This window comes from Sparus aurata, chromosome 4 (genome assembly GCF_900880675.1).
Source record: "Sparus aurata chromosome 4, fSpaAur1.1, whole genome shotgun sequence".
NCBI classification, from domain to species: Eukaryota; Metazoa; Chordata; class Actinopteri; order Spariformes; family Sparidae; genus Sparus; species Sparus aurata.
This window is the reverse complement of record NC_044190.1, coordinates 40,623,849-40,642,333: the sequence shown is the minus strand read 5'-3', so window position 1 is coordinate 40,642,333 and position 18,485 is coordinate 40,623,849. Positions and strand designations below refer to the sequence as shown.

Below are 18,485 nucleotides of genomic sequence, written 5' to 3'. Positions count from 1 at the left end.
CACGGCTGAAATGAAAAACGTAACGTTTAACTTCCTGCTGATGATTTCTTTTACCCACAGTGATCCACACTGTGTTCAGCCGGGTCAGAACTGCAGGACTAACTGCAAGTAATTCTTCAAACAAACATCTATAACCATCAACACTCAGCTCAGACTCAGACTTTAGTTTCCTCTCTGATGCGTTGGATGATCTGGTGCTGAAGCCCAGAGGACAGAATGTGTTCTGGCTTGTTTGTTGCTGAAGTTGTGACCCGACTTTGTGTCTCTATCCGTTCTTAATTCATCGCCTACATCAGAACCTGGTGCAGCTGGACCTCACCGTTGGGCGAAGCCGACGTCTGAACGCCTCCGACACTCGTCTTCTCCTGGACGCTCTGCTGCTGCAGCTGCTGGAGCAGAACGTGACGGGTCACTTCTTCAGAGCGCAGACGAGCCTGAAACTCACACACTTTGTCCTGAAGAGTCTGAACACACAGAAACACACAGAAACACACAGAAACATGAGGATCAACCGTTTGTTCAGTCACGTGGAAATCAGACTGAGCTGCTGTTTCTAAACACCTACAGCTCTACGACATCTGCAGACAGAAGGGATGACGACACTGGGAAGCAAAGCAAAAGAAAAGGAAAAAGACCAGGAGCTGTGAGTGAAAGCTGCAGGAGCTAACAGACAGTGAGGAGCAGAATGAAGGTTTTTACGTTGACAGGAGTCCACCAGCAGGACCAGGTGACCCGCTGCACACGGAGGACAGCGTGGAAAACATGGAGGACAGAATGAGACGAGACAAATGAAGACAGAGACGGTGAACGGTCAAACATTTAGTACAGACATGAGCCCTCAGGTGTGTGTGCGCCCTCAGGTGTGTGTGCGCCCTCAGGTGTGTGTGCCCTCAGGTGTGTGTGCCCTCAGGTGTGTGTGCCCTCAGGTGTGTGTGTGTGTGCCCCTCAGGTGTGAGTGCGTGCCCTCAGGTGTGTGTGCGCCCTCAGGTGTGTGTGCCCTCAGGTGTGTGTGTGTGTGCCCTCAGGTGTGAGTGCGTGCCCTCAGGTGTGTGTGCGCCCTCAGGTGTGTGTGCGCCCTCAGGTGTGTGTGTGTGTGCGCCCTCAGGTGTGTGTGTGTGTGCCCTCAGGTGTGTGTGCGTGCCCTCAGGTGTGTGTGTGCCCTCAGGTGTGTGTGTGCCCTCAGGTGTGTGTGTGTGCCCTCAGGTGTGTGTGCGTGCCCTCAGGTGTGTGTGTGCGCCCTCAGGTGTGTGTGCGCCCTCAGGTGTGTGTGCGCCCTCAGGTGTGTGTGCGTGCCCTCAGGTGTGTGTGTGCCCTCAGGTGTGTGTGTGCGCCCTCAGGTGTGTGTGCGTGCCCTCAGGTGTGTGTGTGCGCCCTCAGGTGTGTGTGCGCCCTCAGGTGTGTGCGCCCTCAGGTGTGTGTGCGCCCTCAGGTGTGTGTGCGCCCTCAGGTGTGTGTGCGTGCCCTCAGGTGTGTGTGTGCCCTCAGGTGTGTGTGCGCCCTCAGGTGTGTGTGCGCCCTCAGGTGTGTGTGCGCCCTCAGGTGTGTGTGCGCCCTCAGGTGTGTGTGTGTGCCCTCAGGTGTGAGTGCGTGCCCTCAGGTGTGTGTGCGCCCTCAGGTGTGTGTGCCCTCAGGTGTGTGTGTGTGTGTGCCCTCAGGTGTGAGTGCGTGCCCTCAGGTGTGTGTGCGCCCTCAGGTGTGTGTGCGCCCTCAGGTGTGTGTGTGTGTGCGCCCTCAGGTGTGTGTGTGTGTGCCCTCAGGTGTGTGTGCGTGCCCTCAGGTGTGTGTGTGCCCTCAGGTGTGTGTGTGCCCTCAGGTGTGTGTGTGTGCCCTCAGGTGTGTGTGCGTGCCCTCAGGTGTGTGTGCCCTCAGGTGTGTGTGTGCGCCCTCAGGTGTGTGTGCGTGCCCTCAGGTGTGTGTGCGCCCTCAGGTGTGTGTGCGCCCTCAGGTGTGTGTGCGCCCTCAGGTGTGTGTGCGCCCTCAGGTGTGTGTGCGTGCCCTCAGGTGTGTGTGCGCCCTCAGGTGTGTGTGCGTGCCCTCAGGTGTGTGTGTGCCCTCAGGTGTGTGCGCGCCCTCAGGTGTGTGTGTGCCCTCAGGTGTGTGTGCGCCCTCAGGTGTGTGCGCCCTCAGGTGTGTGTGAGCCCTCAGGTGTGTGTGCGCCCTCAGGTGTGTGTGCGCCCTCAGGTGTGTGTGCGCCCTCAGGTGTGTGTGCGTGCCCTCAGGTGTGTGTGTGCCCTCAGGTGTGTGTGCGCCCTCAGGTGTGTGTGCGTGCCCTCAGGTGTGTGTGCGCCCTCAGGTGTGTGTGCCCTCAGGTGTGTGTGCGCCCTCAGGTGTGTGTGCGCCCTCAGGTGTGTGTGCGCCCTCAGGTGTGTGTGCCCTCAGGTGTGTGTGTCAACACTTCTCTGTAGGCTCACCAAGATGTTTACATGAATCTCCATAGAAACCTAATGTCAGCTGTAGGTGTGTCAGTGAGTCCGGCTGCTGTTTTCACTGATGGAGGTTTTAAACAGAGTGTCTGAATTTAACTGTCGACGCAGCAGAGTGTGTTTATTATCTGTCAACAACTCTTCATCCAACACGAGGCTGAAGTTCAGATCCAGACAGAGAATAAAGGCTGAGACAGTTCATCTCATCCTCACAACACGTGTGTGTGTGTGTGTGTGTGTGTGTGTGTGTGTGTGTGTGTGTGTGTGTGTGTGTGTGTGTGTGTGTGTGTGTGTGTCACAGTGGATCAGCAGTGATGTCACAGATGTGGCGGGCAGGGGACAGGAAGTGTCCCTGAGGTGTAAACAGAGTGTGTGCTGATGTCAGCTGAGAGTCAGCAGTCTGTCACCACACACACACACACACACACGTACACACACGTACACACACGTACACACACGTACACATGTGTGTTACCTGGATGAGCAGCTGCTGGCTGGGTGCGTTTGTTTCGTTCAGCTCTGCGGTCAGAGAGGGGCGCTGTGAGAAGGCGGCGGTGGGCAGAGACAGGAAGGAGCCGTCGTCTTCACCATCACTCATCAGGAAGTCCACTGAGCTCGCTACGGACACACAGGAGGGACAAACTGAGCAAAGTTTTGGGATAAATCTGTCCAAAGAGAACTTGATCTGAACTGAAACTTTTTCTTCTTCTTTGAAGAAACTTTCTTCAGTTTCTGCTGCAGGTGAAACATCGACACACATCGGTCACTCAGAGCTCCTCTCTGAACGCGTCCACAGTCAGAGGAAGGCGTTCTCACAGTGCGCTCAGGTATTAACTTCTGATAGAACCTCAGTACTTAGATCATTTATCATTGTTGTTTTTTTCTTAATGATCTGTTTGTTTCGGTTGTACAGAGTGAAGACTTGCCGACAGGAAGTGACATCACAGTGTGCAAAAACACCAACGCACACACTGATCGATTGATTCTGTTACCGAGGTCAAAGAGTTCAACGACCGCACGAATCATTTTCTGCAGTAGGTTTTGTAAAACAAAGCAAAGAGATCATTACAGTAACAATAACAATAATAATAATAATAATAACAATAACAATAATAATAATAATAAATAATGACAGCGCCCGACTGACTCTGGTTCTGTTCTCGGGGTTAGTTTGCGTCTCACAAACATCACCTGTACCAGCTCGTCTGACTGAACACTCAGATCACAGCAGGCTGCACAGAATAAATGAGCTTCATTAACAGCTGCTGCTTAAACTCCACATACCTCCTGATGTACATGAGTACAAGTGTAAGTCTCTTAATGAACAGAATCCATAAGCAGCTCAGTGATTATTAATGAGGTCAGAGAACGAAGACACAAATAAAACCTGAAGTCTGCTCCTGACTCGACCCTCCTCCTGTTCCCCAGTAAAACCTGCACTCCTCCTGAATACCACAGAAACCAGTCCGACCAGATGACAGGTGATAACGGCTGCTGACACATTAACCTGCATGTGTGTGTGAGAGAGAGTGAGAGTGTGTGAGAGAGTGTGTGAGAGAGTGTGTGTGGTCACAAGTTTTCTACGAGGCCTCAAATCTGATCAACTTGAGAACAATCTGCACTCTGTGTGTGTGGTAAGTCTCTTTAATGCTCAGATTTTGCCAACACACACACACACACACACACACACACACACACACACACACACACACACACACACACACACACACACACACACACACGTGGACTCAGACTGAGCAGAAACCCATTTTAAACTAAATACTGTTCTGACCCGAAGCGACACGCTGACAGACTGTAAGACTGGATTATAAACACACACGCAGGACAAAATGCTGCGTTTGCTTTTTGTAGATGACAGTGTGAATGTTGACTCTGATGAAAACACACACACACACACTTTTCTTTTTGACGACCAGGCGAAATGTCCTCACAAGAAAGGTGGGATTTCAAGGTCCACACAAGCATAGCAATACAAACACACACACACAGACTTTCTATAATTCATGTTTTTTTCAGTCAAACTCTTCAGAGAGCTGCGTCTGTTCTTCTTCTACTGTGTCTTATCAAACAGCCTGAAGACGTCACTTTGTCGTCTGATCAGAAATAATCAATAATCAGTAACTATCGGTGCTGATGAAGGCCCGATGATGAAGCTTTAAGTTGAGCAGCAACCCGATTAGATTTCTGCTGATTTAAATCATTCACATCATCTTTTACTAAGACTAAAATATCGAGCAGCTGTTTGTGTTCCGTTTCAGTTTGAGCTTCATTTCATAGTTGATAAAAAGGTCAGAGAGTAAAATAATCAATATGTTGGTATCAGACTGAAAGGCAGGCGTCATGTTGGACACCAACATGTTCTAACGGTGGAACACAGGCTGCAGTTTGTCCTTCTTACAGGCAGCTGCAGAACTACTGACAGTAGAAGATTGTGAACGCACCCTCAGTCGTTATCTGCTGATCCACCTACAGCTGCTAATCCAAGTCTGCAGGAGCCCCGAGACCACAAACTGATTTAAAAATAAATTATTTACTCTGTTTATCAAGATGAAGTCTTCTCTGCAGCTGCTGAGCTAACAGCGTTAGCGTGCACGAGCTGGACGGCACGCTGAGGCTGTAAATCTGGTCTGAGATCAGTTAGTGACGTGTTCTCTGCTGCAGACTGAGATCACAGCAGACGAGCTGATGGAGACGTCTGATGTTTTAAATCACAACTCCAGCTTCACCACAGCTGTTCTGTTCTGCACCAGACTCCATTATAAAATCCATCAATTTAGTGAGTCAGAAGAAACTTTATGAACTTTGTGAAGCGCTCTTCCTGACAAAGTCTTAATTATTTGGGCCTTCTTGTAAATTCGGCATGTTGCCGTCGCTGCGTCCTGCATCCATTAATTAATAATCCACGACAAGTATGAGACTGATATTTAACATAAATCATCAATTAGAGCTCCGTTAACACTCAGAATCAAATCATTTGATCAACAGTCCAAAGAGAGTTTACTGTGAAAACGGAAGAAAATCACCTCGTCTGACAAACTGACAGCAGAGAAAAGTTCAACATGTTTGTTCCAGAAAGACTTCAGTCATGACGAGGTATCACACCGACCTGAACGTCTGTAAACACTGAGCAGATTCACAGGGAATAAAAGAGGAAACACAACGTGAGGAAAACTGTGTCTGCCTCACAAGAGCCGCAGTGTTCAACCTGATCCTCTCCTGAGACTGACACTGGATCAGCTGAGACACAAACACACAAACACACACACACACAAATAAAGAAAGAAAACGATCGTTTCAGCTCACCTGGTCGTCCCCGACACACACACACACACACACACACACACACACACACACACACACACACACACACACACACACACACACACACACACACAGGTCTCCTCTCACTGTCCAGCTCCATTCATTACTAACAGGTATGACTCAACACACACACACACACACACACACACAAAAATGCAGCCACGCTGGTGTTTCCTCTCCTGTGACAGACGTGCGACTCACCGTCCAATGAGAGGTCTTTCTTCCAGAACTCCTGCAGGCAGGGGGCGTGGCTAAGGTCCCAGGTTTTTCTTGTGCTGAACATGACCGCCGGGCTGAGCAGAGCGCTGGACCGCTGGACCGGCTGCACACACACACACACACACACACACACACACACACACAGGAAGAAGAGAACATTAGACCGGTGCTTTTCGGAATAAAACAGGAAATACAGTCAAGTTGTTTTAGTAGTTTAACTATTTTGTAATATTTGATATTTTTCTTCATGTTCGGACTCAAACCACTGAACCAGTATCATGTGGATCGCAGCCCGACAGAACTTCTCCCTGTGTGTCCGACCCCCCGACAGCGTCCCATCAGCCCCTCTGACAGCTGTGATTTACAGAACGCTTCCTGATGTAAACCAAGAGAACGAAAAAGAAGGACGAGTCATCACGTCTCTCAGACCCGGGTCGACCTCGGCGCAGCGCTGTACGATCTACACTGAGCTCATGCTAGCTCAGGGTGAAATGTGCACTGAGACATGCAGTTAATGTTTACACTGGTTAACTTTAGTTCTGCTTCGCACCGGCACACCAACCTCAGGCCGACCTGCTCCGGATCAGAGCCAGCTGACAGGCCCGGGTCGGGTTAGCCCACTTGGCTAACAGCTGCATCACCTGCAGCTCTGATGGCAAAGCTGTTTCAATATGCTGAAGGTTGTCGACATTACACCTGCTAAATATTAGCATGTTAGCTCTGTCACTTTGAGCAGGTTAGCATGCTGTTAGCATTTAGCTTACAGCACTGCTGTGTCAGAGTACAGCCCATCTACACAGGCAGACAGGTGAGCCAGTCTCTGTTTACATGAACCTCCGCTGACTCTGCAACTCTTCAGGTCTTTAGCAGTCTCACCTGTGGATCCCACCAATCAGACGACAGCCTCTGACCTGACCCTGCTGCTGTGCTCTTACCTGGCGTCCACGTCCACAGGGAGGTTTCCTCTCTGACAGGTGGACATGGCGCTCTCTGTCCAGCCAGCTCTTATTGATCAGAGCTCCCACCCAGCCCAGCATGCCGCCTGCTGCCCGCTCACATGCTCACACGTCTCAACTGGTACCAGTCGGCTGAGCAACAGAACCAGTGAGCTGCTGCACACACACACTGACCTGGAGCCAGGTAACACACCTGCAGTCCTCTGACAGGATTATACACATCTGATGTCAGAGCAGCTGAGGGTCAGGATGAACTCATGTGTAATCTGTTAATCCTCGCAGCAGATGTCCTCGTTAACCCTCCACCGACCACAGAGGCAGGTTCAGTCCTGTTTACTATCAGAGCTTCATGAATGACTCAAACTCTCACTCTCTAACATTCACCAGCTGACACTAAGAATAAACACACATTATTAGGTACACCTGTAACACCAGCAGTCACCTTCAGGTTGTGATCACACACAGTTGCTACAGAAAACCTCAGAAAAGCAAGTCGGGCAGAACCAGCGAGGTCGGCCCGTTAACGTCGACACTGTCGGGTTTCTGTCTTTGAAACGATATATAAAAAAATATTGATATTTGCTCTCATGTGCAATACAACACAGAAAATCAACCAGGAATTGAGGGCATAAAATTTTAGATCTTTCATTAAAATTATATTAACACAATAACGCGACAATAAGCTCGTAGTGAAGAACAAAGATTAAATATTATACTCGTCATCGACTCAATATTTATTTTGTCCCACCGTTAGAAACGTTAGTCAGCTCACAGAGAAGTGAGACGCTGCAGCTGCTTCCTGTTCATCGATACTGCAGAAGACAAGTATCAACACAGTTTCAAGGATTCAGAATCAATATTAAATCGATACAAATCAATATTTCTGACAACACTACGTCTGACGAGCCGGTCTGTGTCTGAAACGCAGTGATTAATCGTAATAAGGGAAGAAGAGTGTGACTCCTCCAGGATCCGATAACGAAGCTGAGGAATCGGCATCAAACCGTCTCGACGATGGCGAGCGCGTTGACACAGACCGGTCCTACATACCGACACCGTGATGTCGGCAAATACTCGAGTCCAACTGGCTGCAGGGTGACAATTAAATCTGTATTAATGCACATCATTACAACTACTTCCTGTATTGTCCTCTGATCACCACAAGATGGCGCCTGCACCAAACCAGCAGCAGGAAGGAGCCGACAGCGTCCCTGTGACATCACACATGATCACCTGTTCTGAACACCTTCGTATTGATTTGTGGACGGTGACATGGCTGCTAGCTGGTGCTGCTGTTCACATGCTGGGAAGTTATATAGCAGTGCTAGCATGACGTTAGCTCTCAGGCTAATAGAGTGGATTAAGGAGTAAGATGCTGGCATGCCACACACACACACACACACACACACACACACACACACACACACACACACGGAACGACGTGTTTTTTCCATCCACAGTTTCCAACCAGCAGCCGTCCGTCTGTGTGTGTGTTTCCTGTCTGTAGAGCAGCTGGGAGCCACACAGACATCTGCTGCCGTCTGACACCTCCACGGTCCAACAGAGGCGTCTGACTACACGCCTCGACACTGACTCTGGATCAGGTACGGTCCGTCACAGAGACACAGAGGTAGAGTCACTCACTGACGTCAGCTCATCTTTGCCTGTTTGTATGATCTGGTTGGAATTTGTTTAAAACATTCAAATAATATGAAGAAACACCAGTGATGATGTCACAGTCGTCTCTGTTCTGCGTTACAGAGGTTTCTACTGCAGTTAGCATGCTAGCAGCTAGCTCCTCACAGCCTCTGTCTCTCAGAGGTGACAGTCTGACAGCCTGCAGCTTCAGTTCACTACTGAGTCTAATAATCAACAACATGAACTCATAAATGTGAAGAAAGGAAATATTTTGACCCCTATTTTTATTATAAACAGAAAAATCCAACCTTCCATCGTCTTCACAGTAACATGTGAGAATATTCTGTCTCTACATGCTGATGATGTCATCAGACTCTCTCTCTGTCCTCTCCTGATGTGTCTTCTGTCTCCGGAGTCATAGTCCTGCTCAGAGCTGCTGTAAATCGCCTCTGTAGTGTAATTCGCCTCTGTAGTGTAAATCGCCTCTGTAGTGTAAATCGCCTCTGTAGTGTAAATCACCTCTGTAGTGTAATTCGCCTCTGTAGTGTAAATCACCTCTGTAGTGTAAATCGCCTCTGTAGTGTAAATCACCTCTGTAGTGTAAATCGCCTCTGTAGTGTAAATCACCTCTGTAGTGTAATTCGCCTCTGTAGTGTAAATCGCCTCTGTAGTGTAAATCGCCTCTGTAGTGTAAATCGCCTCTGTAGTGTGTCCTCTGTCCTCACTCTGACCTCCGTCTGTCTCTGGGTTCAGTCCCTGTCTGGTGTCCAGCCTGGCCGTAAACATACACCACCCATCAACACAGGCAGACTCGACTAGGCTACAAGCTCCACGGCTAATTGAGCTAATTAGCTAAGTGTAGCTAGCTGCAGCCAAGGATAGCCAGCAAAGACCAGCAGCTGTCCGTTTCTGTGGTGACATGCTGCCATATTTCACAGATTAAACATAAACGTCAGTTCTGTAGAGAAACACAACGCCTCCTGGTGGAGGTTTAATTACTGCACCTTACTGCTGGTCTTCAACGCAAGTCCACCGAAACAATACAGACTGAAATATTCTGAACCTCCTCCTGCTCCAAACTGGGTCAAATAACATCTTACTGTTTTCTTTCAGTCTCCATGTGCTCAGAGTCAAACACTGTCCACACACACACAGACACACACACAGACACACACACACAGACACACACACACACACACAGACACAGACACAGACACACACACACAGACACAGACACACACACACACACACAGACACACACACACACACACACACACACACACACACACACACACACACACACACACACACACACACACACACACACACACACACACACACCTGACTCTTCAGATCCGCTGCAGGTTTTCACCGTTTCACAATTTATTACAATAACTGAATGAAGTCAATGAATTTGTCACACTTTGAGACCTGGTGCAGCTAAAAATACCTGAGTGTAGCTCCGCCCACACCTGCCATGACAGATGGGACCTGTGAGACACCTGAGCTGCCTGATGACCTCACAGTGTCAAATGTTGCATCAATAAAATAAAAATGTGTTTGCATGTAAAGAAAACCAGGCTGACATGAGCAGCTTCTCCTCCTTCACCTGCAGCGTCTGGAGGTGAACATCCAGTCTGTTCTGGGTCTGACTGGTTCTGACATCCACTGAGCAGAACCTCCACAGAGCAGAACCTCCCTCTAACGTAATTAAAGCATAAAATCTGCTCTGGAGGGAACAAATCAGCTTCAGAGAGACAGAAAAGACTCGCACTTGTGGGACCGAGGCTGATAATCACAGGAGGTCGAATGCAGAACGGCGTGAAAACGTTACCAGACAAAAGGAGGATTATCAGGACGAGCGAGAGAATCCACAAGGATGAAATAAATGAAGCTCCTGCAGCCGAACACACGACGTGGAATCAGGTCATCAGTGGAAACACGAGTCTCTGCATCAGGTTACAGTCAGACCTCCATCTCAGTGGATTAACCTCTCCGTCTACATTCAACATGTCTGTTTCCCTCTGCAGCCTCTCTTTCCCTCCGTCCCTCCATCCCTCCGTCCCTCCGTCCCTCCGTCTCTCCCTCTTTGTGTCCGACCCACCGCTCCGATCTTACCTCCCTCCCTGCGGCCTCGCCGTCTCCATCATCGCCGCATCCTCTTCCTCTCTGCAGCGTCACACCGACACACAGCAGCAGGATCAGTGTCACCACCACCCGCCGACCCCCTCCACACACACACACACACACACACACACACACACACACGCACACACACACACACACACACAGCTTCCTCCCTCTCTGTTCCCCTAGCAACAGCACAGCAGCATCAGACCCCCCTCCCCTTCATCCAGTCGACGGATAAATATTTCAGCATCAACTGAAGCGTGAGGAGCTGCTCCTCCCCCCGACAGCCCTGAGAGTGTGTGTGTGTGTGTGTGTGTGTGTGTGTGTGTGTGTGTGTGTGTGTGTGTGTGTGAGATACATTTGACTAAAACAGCAGAATTTTGAGCCAGAACAAAACATATTTTCATGATCATGTTCTCGATCTTTTGTTCTGTAAAATGTCTGCACTGATGTTTTAGTCTTTATATCTTTATATTTAGTTTATTGGTGTCATTGTTTATGATTTGCTCTGTTTGTTGTTTCTGCTTCTTGTTTATTTTCTAGGATTCATGTGAAGCTTCAGTCTCAACTGCTGATTCAAACATTAAAGGGATATTCCGGTGTAAATTTAATCCATGGTCCAACACACCGTGAAACTGTGTTAGACTCCCTCTGGAGAGATCAAGTTAGCAGACCGCTAATTTACGGAGTTTTATCAACCTCAGAAACGACCGCACGACAACAATACACTGCAGTAAATGGATCCAAATATAAACCGCCACCAAAAAGCCACAAATAATGCTCAGAACAGCACCAAACTTCAGCAACAGTACAAATAGGGTCTCAGCACATAGTCTGGGGCATCTAACCTCCGCTAGCTTAGCTGGATTTCTACTGAAAAGCTGACTAAATTTACCACTCTTCTGCAGCAGCTTCCTGTTGACGGGAAGTCCCGACGAGTCGATTACCGAGTGCAGTAGAGTTCCGCGGCTCATGGATGAAAATGTATGATTATGACTCCATGGAAAAGCAATCAAAGTTCATATGTGTCTTACCTGCCAGTTTATAACAGTTATTATCGAGAGCGGACAGGGAAAAGAACGGAATTGAGCATTTCTAACCGCACTCGGTAATCGTCGCGTCGGGACTTCCCCGACCCGGAAGCTGATGGAGGAGAGTTGAAATCTGTTTTTAGCTTCACAATAGAAATCCATATTTATATCCAATATTATAATAATAATAAAAACATCCCCAGTGGCTGTAAGCAGTCACCACTAGGTGGAGCTGTTGTAAAGTGGGCAGATCATTTACACTGTATATTCTTCTGTTTATCATTTTATTGATTCTCCTTATAGCAGGAGCAGATAAATATACATTTATCAGTGTGACTGACAGTTCATTCACACAGTGATGCTGCCGACCAGCACACCAGGAGCAGTCTGGGTTCAGTATCTTGCCCAAGGACAGTTTGACGTGCAGACCAGGGGAATTGAACCAGCAACCTTCAGATAACCAGACGCTGCCTCGACCTCTGAGCCGCAGTATCAGATTACTTCAGTGTTTGTAGCCGTGATGCTGCAGCTGATTCTCACTCAGGAGAAGGTTATCATTCAACTTCTGAAGAAATGTTAGAACAGATAATTATCACACTGACACTTCAGAACTATGAACATCGGATCAGAAGATGAATGGATCATCCAGCCGCTGCAGAATCTGGACTTTACGGTCCTGTTTCAGAGGTTTATTGGTTTTATGACTGTGTTCAAAGGAGGTCAAATACTAAATGCTCATATAACATAAGTGCTGATATAACAAACTCACTTCCTGCATCTACAGGTGGGACTGAGGGACAAAAAGCCAAGAACAAAACAGTCAGAGACACTGAGAACCAAAACGTCCCGGAGGAAGGTGGGTCAGAACCGGAGCCACTCAGTCGACCTGCAGCTCCACTCAGGTCAAATTTAACTTTGGTGATCAGACACGTTTGTGCTGTTGACCAATAACAAGCCGTCTGATTGGACGGAGAGCCGGAGGGTCTAAAACAGAGGAAGCTGCTGCATCTTATTATCTCTGAAGACGGGACGACGTCACACAGCTGACACACTGTGGACGGGCTCGCTCAGAACATCTGATCAGAACAGTCTGTGTGCTGCAGGAGAGCCGGACCTCCTGTCAGAGCTCAGATTAACGGCAGAGGATGAATCTGGTTACATAACTGTGATCTGACCCACAGACATGTCACAGGATTTTAATGTTTCACGTCATGTGATCACATTCCTCCAGGAACCAGAACACATCGGATTAAACCCGAACACACGACTCCTAAAGTTCCCATGAAGACAAAATGCACGTGAACGTCTCACCTGTTCTCCAGAGTGTTTATATGTTTGATTCTAATGAACGAATCCTGATGTTCATGATCGAAGTGGTTCTGTACAAAAACTACTTCATCCACTGAATTTGGTTCAAACTGGATCGACTGATTCCAGGCGGATCTAAATCTCTAGTTCAGTTCTACCTCAGTGTTGAGTCCAGATGTCTGTGGACTCAGACCGTCAGCACCAAACATGTTCCCTGTTGTCTGAGAGTCTGATACCGATAATCAATAATCAGGAGCTGATAAATGACAATTGGAACTGATGAACAGGAAGAAAACAAATCTTAGTGGAGAATAAGCAGCGAAGGAATCCGACAACTAACTCCAGAACAACTTTACTTCAGTATTTACATTTTTCACTCACAAAAAACTCCAACTCTGACAATCTGATGAATGCAGAACATCAGCCTGATAACTGATCTATGTCTGCTGTAAAATCAATCAATCAATCAATCAATCAATCAATCAATCAAAAGGAAAGACACACAAATCAGGATGTGGATTTTTGATGAAGGTGGATTGGTTTCTTGTGCTCTGACAGATTGTAGCTGCAAAATTGAATCACAGACAGTACACCTGTTGCCATGGTTACCTGCAGGTTAATTAGAAACTGTCGACCTGAACTCTGTTAGACGTCAGCAGAGAGCTGTCGACCAATCAGAGAGCAGCATAAAACGATTGAACTTCCAATGAAGTTTAATGTTTAAAGTTTAGTGTTTGTTTACTGCGACGGTCACGGCTGATAACGTTTATTATCATTCTATCAGAGACAAGTTGATGTTTTGTGTGTTCAGACACTGAAGCTTCTGTCAGAATCAGGAGACGAGCGTGACCACAGAAGATCCTTTAACGTCCTTCAGTGTTTCCACTGTACTGACCTTCTTCCTCTTTACACTGTATATGTTTGACTCCAGCAGCTGGTTACAAAATCTGTGTGTAACCAAAGAAAGCAGCACGAGACTCACGAAGAGCGACAAAGTTAAACTACAGCGTTTAATGGCCGGCGTGCTCAGAAACACAGATTGTTGGAGCAGACGAGCTGACGGCTCTCCTCCCGTCATCGTCTCCCATCAGACTGATGACACAACAACAGAAACGAGCACGAATCACTCACTGCACAACACACTGAATGAAAACACTGCAGGCCTCTGATTGGTCAACAGCCAGCATCGTCTCATCGTCTGAGCTCTGATGTAGAAACTCTTCTTCTCCTCGACCTTTAATTAAGACGGTTTGTGTCCTGGTTTAATGAACCAGTGAGAGAAGAAGCTGTGTTGTTACTGTGTGTAACGTCTTCTCAGAGCTTTGACACCCAAACATGTGATCCAGGATTCAGTGTTACTGATGAATACTCGAGTAAAAGTACTTTTCCCTCAGTGTTTCTGTAACTTACTGTCACGTGACATCAGGATGAATCTGTCGTTATAATGTTTCCATTTCCTGCAACACTCGACATTTTAACAGAGACAACAGACGAGCTTCCTCCAGACGACGTGTTGTTAAAGCTCTGTTCAGAAACATTTATTTAAAATGATTAGCAGACGGTTCTGTGTGAGAGCCGTTAAACTTAAAGTACATCATGACAAACAGACTTCTCCTGCAGGCGAGTCCTGGACACCTGTGATAATCATCTACTGAGCAGCAGAACGTGTCATCAGGACGTGCACACCTCGTCGTGTTGCTGCTGACAGGATATGTAAAGCAGCTCTGCTCAGATTTGAAGTTGAGGAAACCTGATGTGCATCTCCTCACCTGAACTCTCTTCCTGCTGTCAGGTATGTTACGCATGCCGCCTCCTCGCCGCCGCTTCCCTTCAGCTCTGCCGCTCCTCGGTCCTCTGCGGTCCGAACTCTTCACCGGGTCGTCTCCACCTCCCCGGGCCTCAGGAACAGCTCCATCCTCGGGCCCCTGCTGCCCCGCAGCCCTGGAGCTCCGGCTGGGCTCCACGGCCTTGTTGTTCCAGCTCCTGAGGAGGCTGTGGAGGGTCAGGACGGCCAGGGTGCACAGGACGTACATGACCCCGGCCCACGGGTCCGGATCAGCTCCACGTAACCGCTCAGACCGAAGGTTGTTTGAGGAGGACGTTCAGCTTCATCGTATCCGTCCGGTCCAGGTGAGAGCGGCTGCAGGTGACCAGGTCACATCCTCAGAGTCTGTCTGAATTCAATTCTTCCTCCGAGCTGAACAAACTCATCAGCCCAGTTTTAATCCTGCTGCTGCTGCGTTCAGTCTGTATAATCCTCTCCCTCTCTCTCTTTGCTGTTGTATGTCACCTGCTTCACCTCTGTCCTGAATCCCGCCCCTTCACAGTCGACGTTAGATTTCCACGGAGCTGATAAAAACCTGAACCTTGTCCCGTCCTCCCTGCTGCCGTCGTCACGTCCACAGTTACCTGACAGGTAACCAGAGCCGGCAGGAGGCTGCTTCAGTTTCTCTGCGTAACTCAAGACGCTCAGTGCAGCGACGTCTTCACGTCAGTTTAACCCTCCGAGTCTCCGCTCAGCTGCGGAGACGAGTCCAAGTTCAGAGTGAATCCACAAAACTCTCACCGGAGCAAACTCATGTGCAGACTGAGATAAAGTCTGCTTCTAGAAACTGAGTCTGAACCCTGAAAGCTAACCCAGAAAATAAGAACTGAATCTATTTCAGCTGGATTTTGATTTGTCTGACTGAAAACAACGACTCAGACTTTTAAAAAACTGATCTACAGAACAGAAGATGAATGACTCCTTTTATCTCCTCGTCAGATAAAAACAGTTTTGTAAGAATCGAGCTGAAACATTTGAGCTGTACAACAAACTTCAGCTGCGTTTCTGTTGAGATGTTTCAGTTTCTCTACGTCACTACAGAAGCATCGATTCAAAGTGATCAATCAGGAAACATCCGATCTGAGAATCCACGAAGAAGAAAACAAGAAAACTCTCTGAGGCGTCCAGGAGTTCGATCCAGATCCTCTGTGGAGTCCGTCAAGTTTCCTCCATGTTCGCTCGGCTGTCGTCCTCCTGGAGTTTTGTCTCGTTCCTCTTTCTGGTTCGTTAGCTCGTTAGTGGATGCTGCGTTCTGATTGGACGAGCAGCGGCTCCAGAACAGAACTGTAACGACCCGTCACGCTCGTCTCGCTCTGTCCCGTTATCCTCTGGGACACTCAAACAGATTAAAGCGGCGGCGGGTCAGCGTTTCACCTCCATCAGTGACCGCCACAGAGAGAGAGAGGCCTCCGCTCTGAGTGCACCTCGCTCGCCCCTCCCTCTCCCCGACCATCTGTTGGTGCTGCAGGATGAAACTCGCCGCTCGCCGATGATGTAACACTGATGATGATGATGATGATGCACTTATGTAAAAGTTCATATTCTACAGATTTACATTTAATAACTTCTATTAAGTCCTGAACAGAACCAGACGTCCTGTCAAACTTCAGAATCACTGGATCCTACATTTCCCATAATGCATCTGGATAAAATTTGATCTGCCTGATCAAAGTTGCTTTCAGTCCCAAACTTAAGAAGAACAGTTCACCTCCAAATCTAAACCCAGTCACCTCTCCTCCCTCCGCGCTGGTGAGAGTCACGGGCAGTTCTGAAGTCCAAACATTTCTGGAGCTTAGCAGTAAAACAGAGTTGCAGAATTAATTTGAAAAGACTTTATTTACATCTTTATCAAGCCGACATCTTGAAGTGTTAGCGGGCACCTCGTCTGAAGAGGAGCTCGGTCGCATGTCGAGGGAGAGAATCACTAACCTGACACAAGTTTCACAAATCTGTCTGAGAGGAAGCCTAGAGAAGTGTCTGAAAAAGGGAAAGCACTTTAAAAATACGTGGAAGGTGATTGGCTGAGACGTCGGTCTGTAACCGTCCATCAACCAATCACACGGACGGGTGGAGAGCTCGACCAGGTGAGTCAGGTGTCACCAGCGTGGACGGAGGAGATGATGACTGAGGTGAACTGCTTGTTTAACCGTAGAGCGCTGAGGAGGCGCTCAGCTGGACCCAGACTGCACTCGGATCAGAACCAGGTGTCAGATCAGGTTCACATGTCTTTTACAAACTGTTTTCTGTTTAACTTGGACGATTTGGACCAGAGTCTCACTACAACACGTGTCCTCCGGGTCACAGTTGACCTCATTGCTCAGTGTCCTGGAAACCTGGACCGGGCCATCCTGGATATGTGACAGCCGGGCCTCCTGGGAACCGGACTGAGAGGAGCTGACAGTCTGAATCACAGCCGGTGAATGGAGACGCACGGACCCGTTCAGGACCTCACTGTACACAGCTGACCCGCCCTCAGAGCGTACTGTAAAACAGAGCTGTTTCTGGAGGCGGTTCTGCAGGAACAAAAGGGGACGTTTACGGTCCAACGACCACTTTCAGGGTCCTAATGAGGGGGGCGGAGTCACAGCAGGACACGCTCGCTTCACACTCAGGATCAAAACAGTCAGAGTCACATGACACCAAGAGTCCAACCACAGAGTCCAACCACAGAGTCCAACCACAGAGTCCAACCACAGAGTCCAACCACAGAGTCCAACCACAGAGTCCAAGGTTCTGGACGAGGTTCTGGAGGAGTTTCAAGAATTGTGTTGTAGGTTGAAGGAATCTGAGAAGTTGTTGGCAGATGAACCAGAGACGAACAATCGATTCATTGATTATTTCTCACAAACTGTTCTGAAAGCAGAAACACTAAACTTGTCTGGTTCCGGTTCTGGTTAAACTATTGATCAGTTTGTGCTGACAGTAATTACAACTTGCAGCCTGATTGATGGACATGAAAGTCAGAAGGATTCAGTTGAGTTGTCACGTCTCAGGTTGGATCAGGTGTGTCCACAAACACTGCTGCACCTGAACACACCTCGTCTGCTCACACCTGCAGCCGACCTGCCAACTCAACACACCAACAGTAACTGATAACAAATGACCCAATAAAGTGTTCCAGAGAAGGTAAACATGAGCTGTGACCCGGTAGTGTCTCACAGAGCCCGCTGAGTCAGAGATCAGACTGTGATAGGGTTCTGATGAAGAGGACGTGCTGCTCATTCTACAGTGAGGTGGTGTGAGGCTCAGGTGTGCTGCTGCAGGTGTGTGCTGCAGGTGTGTGCTGCAGGTGTGTGCTGCAGGTGTGTGCTGCGTATGAAAGGTGGCATCAGGTGTGTCAGTGACTGTAAGACGCTCAGATTACTGCAGATTACAGGAAACATGTTCCTCTGCAGCGTCTCCACAGACACAAAATGTCTGCTCAGTTTCATCAACCTGATCTGAGGTGGTGTGTGTGTGTGTGTGAGTGTGTGCAGGGAGGTGTGTGGGTGTGTGTGTGTGTGTGTGTGTGTGTGCAGGGAGAGGTGTGTGTGTGTGTGTGTGTGTGTGTGCAGGGAGAGGTGTGGGTGTGTGGTGTGTGTGTGTGTGTGTGTGGTGTGTGTGTGTAGGAGGG

The 18,485-nt window shown here is 48.5% G+C and overlaps 2 protein-coding genes across 9 annotated transcripts in view; both read right to left on the bottom strand.

Annotated features, from left to right (window-relative positions):
* Window positions 1–16,197, bottom strand: part of kifc3 (kinesin family member C3) — a 32,438-nt gene extending 16,241 nt beyond the window's left edge. Inside the window, exons 1-5 of one of the 8 annotated variants that reach the window (XM_030414532.1) lie at window positions 14,817–16,197; window positions 5,967–6,087; window positions 2,899–3,041; window positions 700–735; window positions 320–464 (exon numbers count right to left, since the gene is read on the bottom strand). In XM_030414532.1, the coding sequence (XP_030270392.1) occupies window positions 320–464; window positions 700–735; window positions 2,899–3,041; window positions 5,967–6,087; window positions 14,817–15,080 (709 nt within the window). In that variant the 5' untranslated portion in view covers window positions 15,081–16,197. Of the gene's footprint in view, window positions 1–319; window positions 465–699; window positions 736–2,898; window positions 3,042–5,966; window positions 6,088–6,919; window positions 7,038–10,412; window positions 10,645–10,696; window positions 10,980–14,816 lie in introns of those variants that run through there. The other 7 variants (XM_030414533.1, XM_030414535.1, XM_030414537.1 and 4 more) reach the window with 7 other exon arrangements.
* A 764-nt stretch (window positions 16,198–16,961) lies between these two features.
* The window catches only part of LOC115579681 (cyclic nucleotide-gated cation channel beta-1-like), a 21,614-nt gene continuing 20,090 nt past the window's right edge, over window positions 16,962–18,485 (bottom strand). Inside the window, exon 24 of the mRNA XM_030413262.1 lies at window positions 16,962–17,055. Within this exon, the coding sequence (XP_030269122.1) occupies window positions 16,962–17,055 (94 nt within the window). The remainder of the gene's footprint in view (window positions 17,056–18,485) is intronic.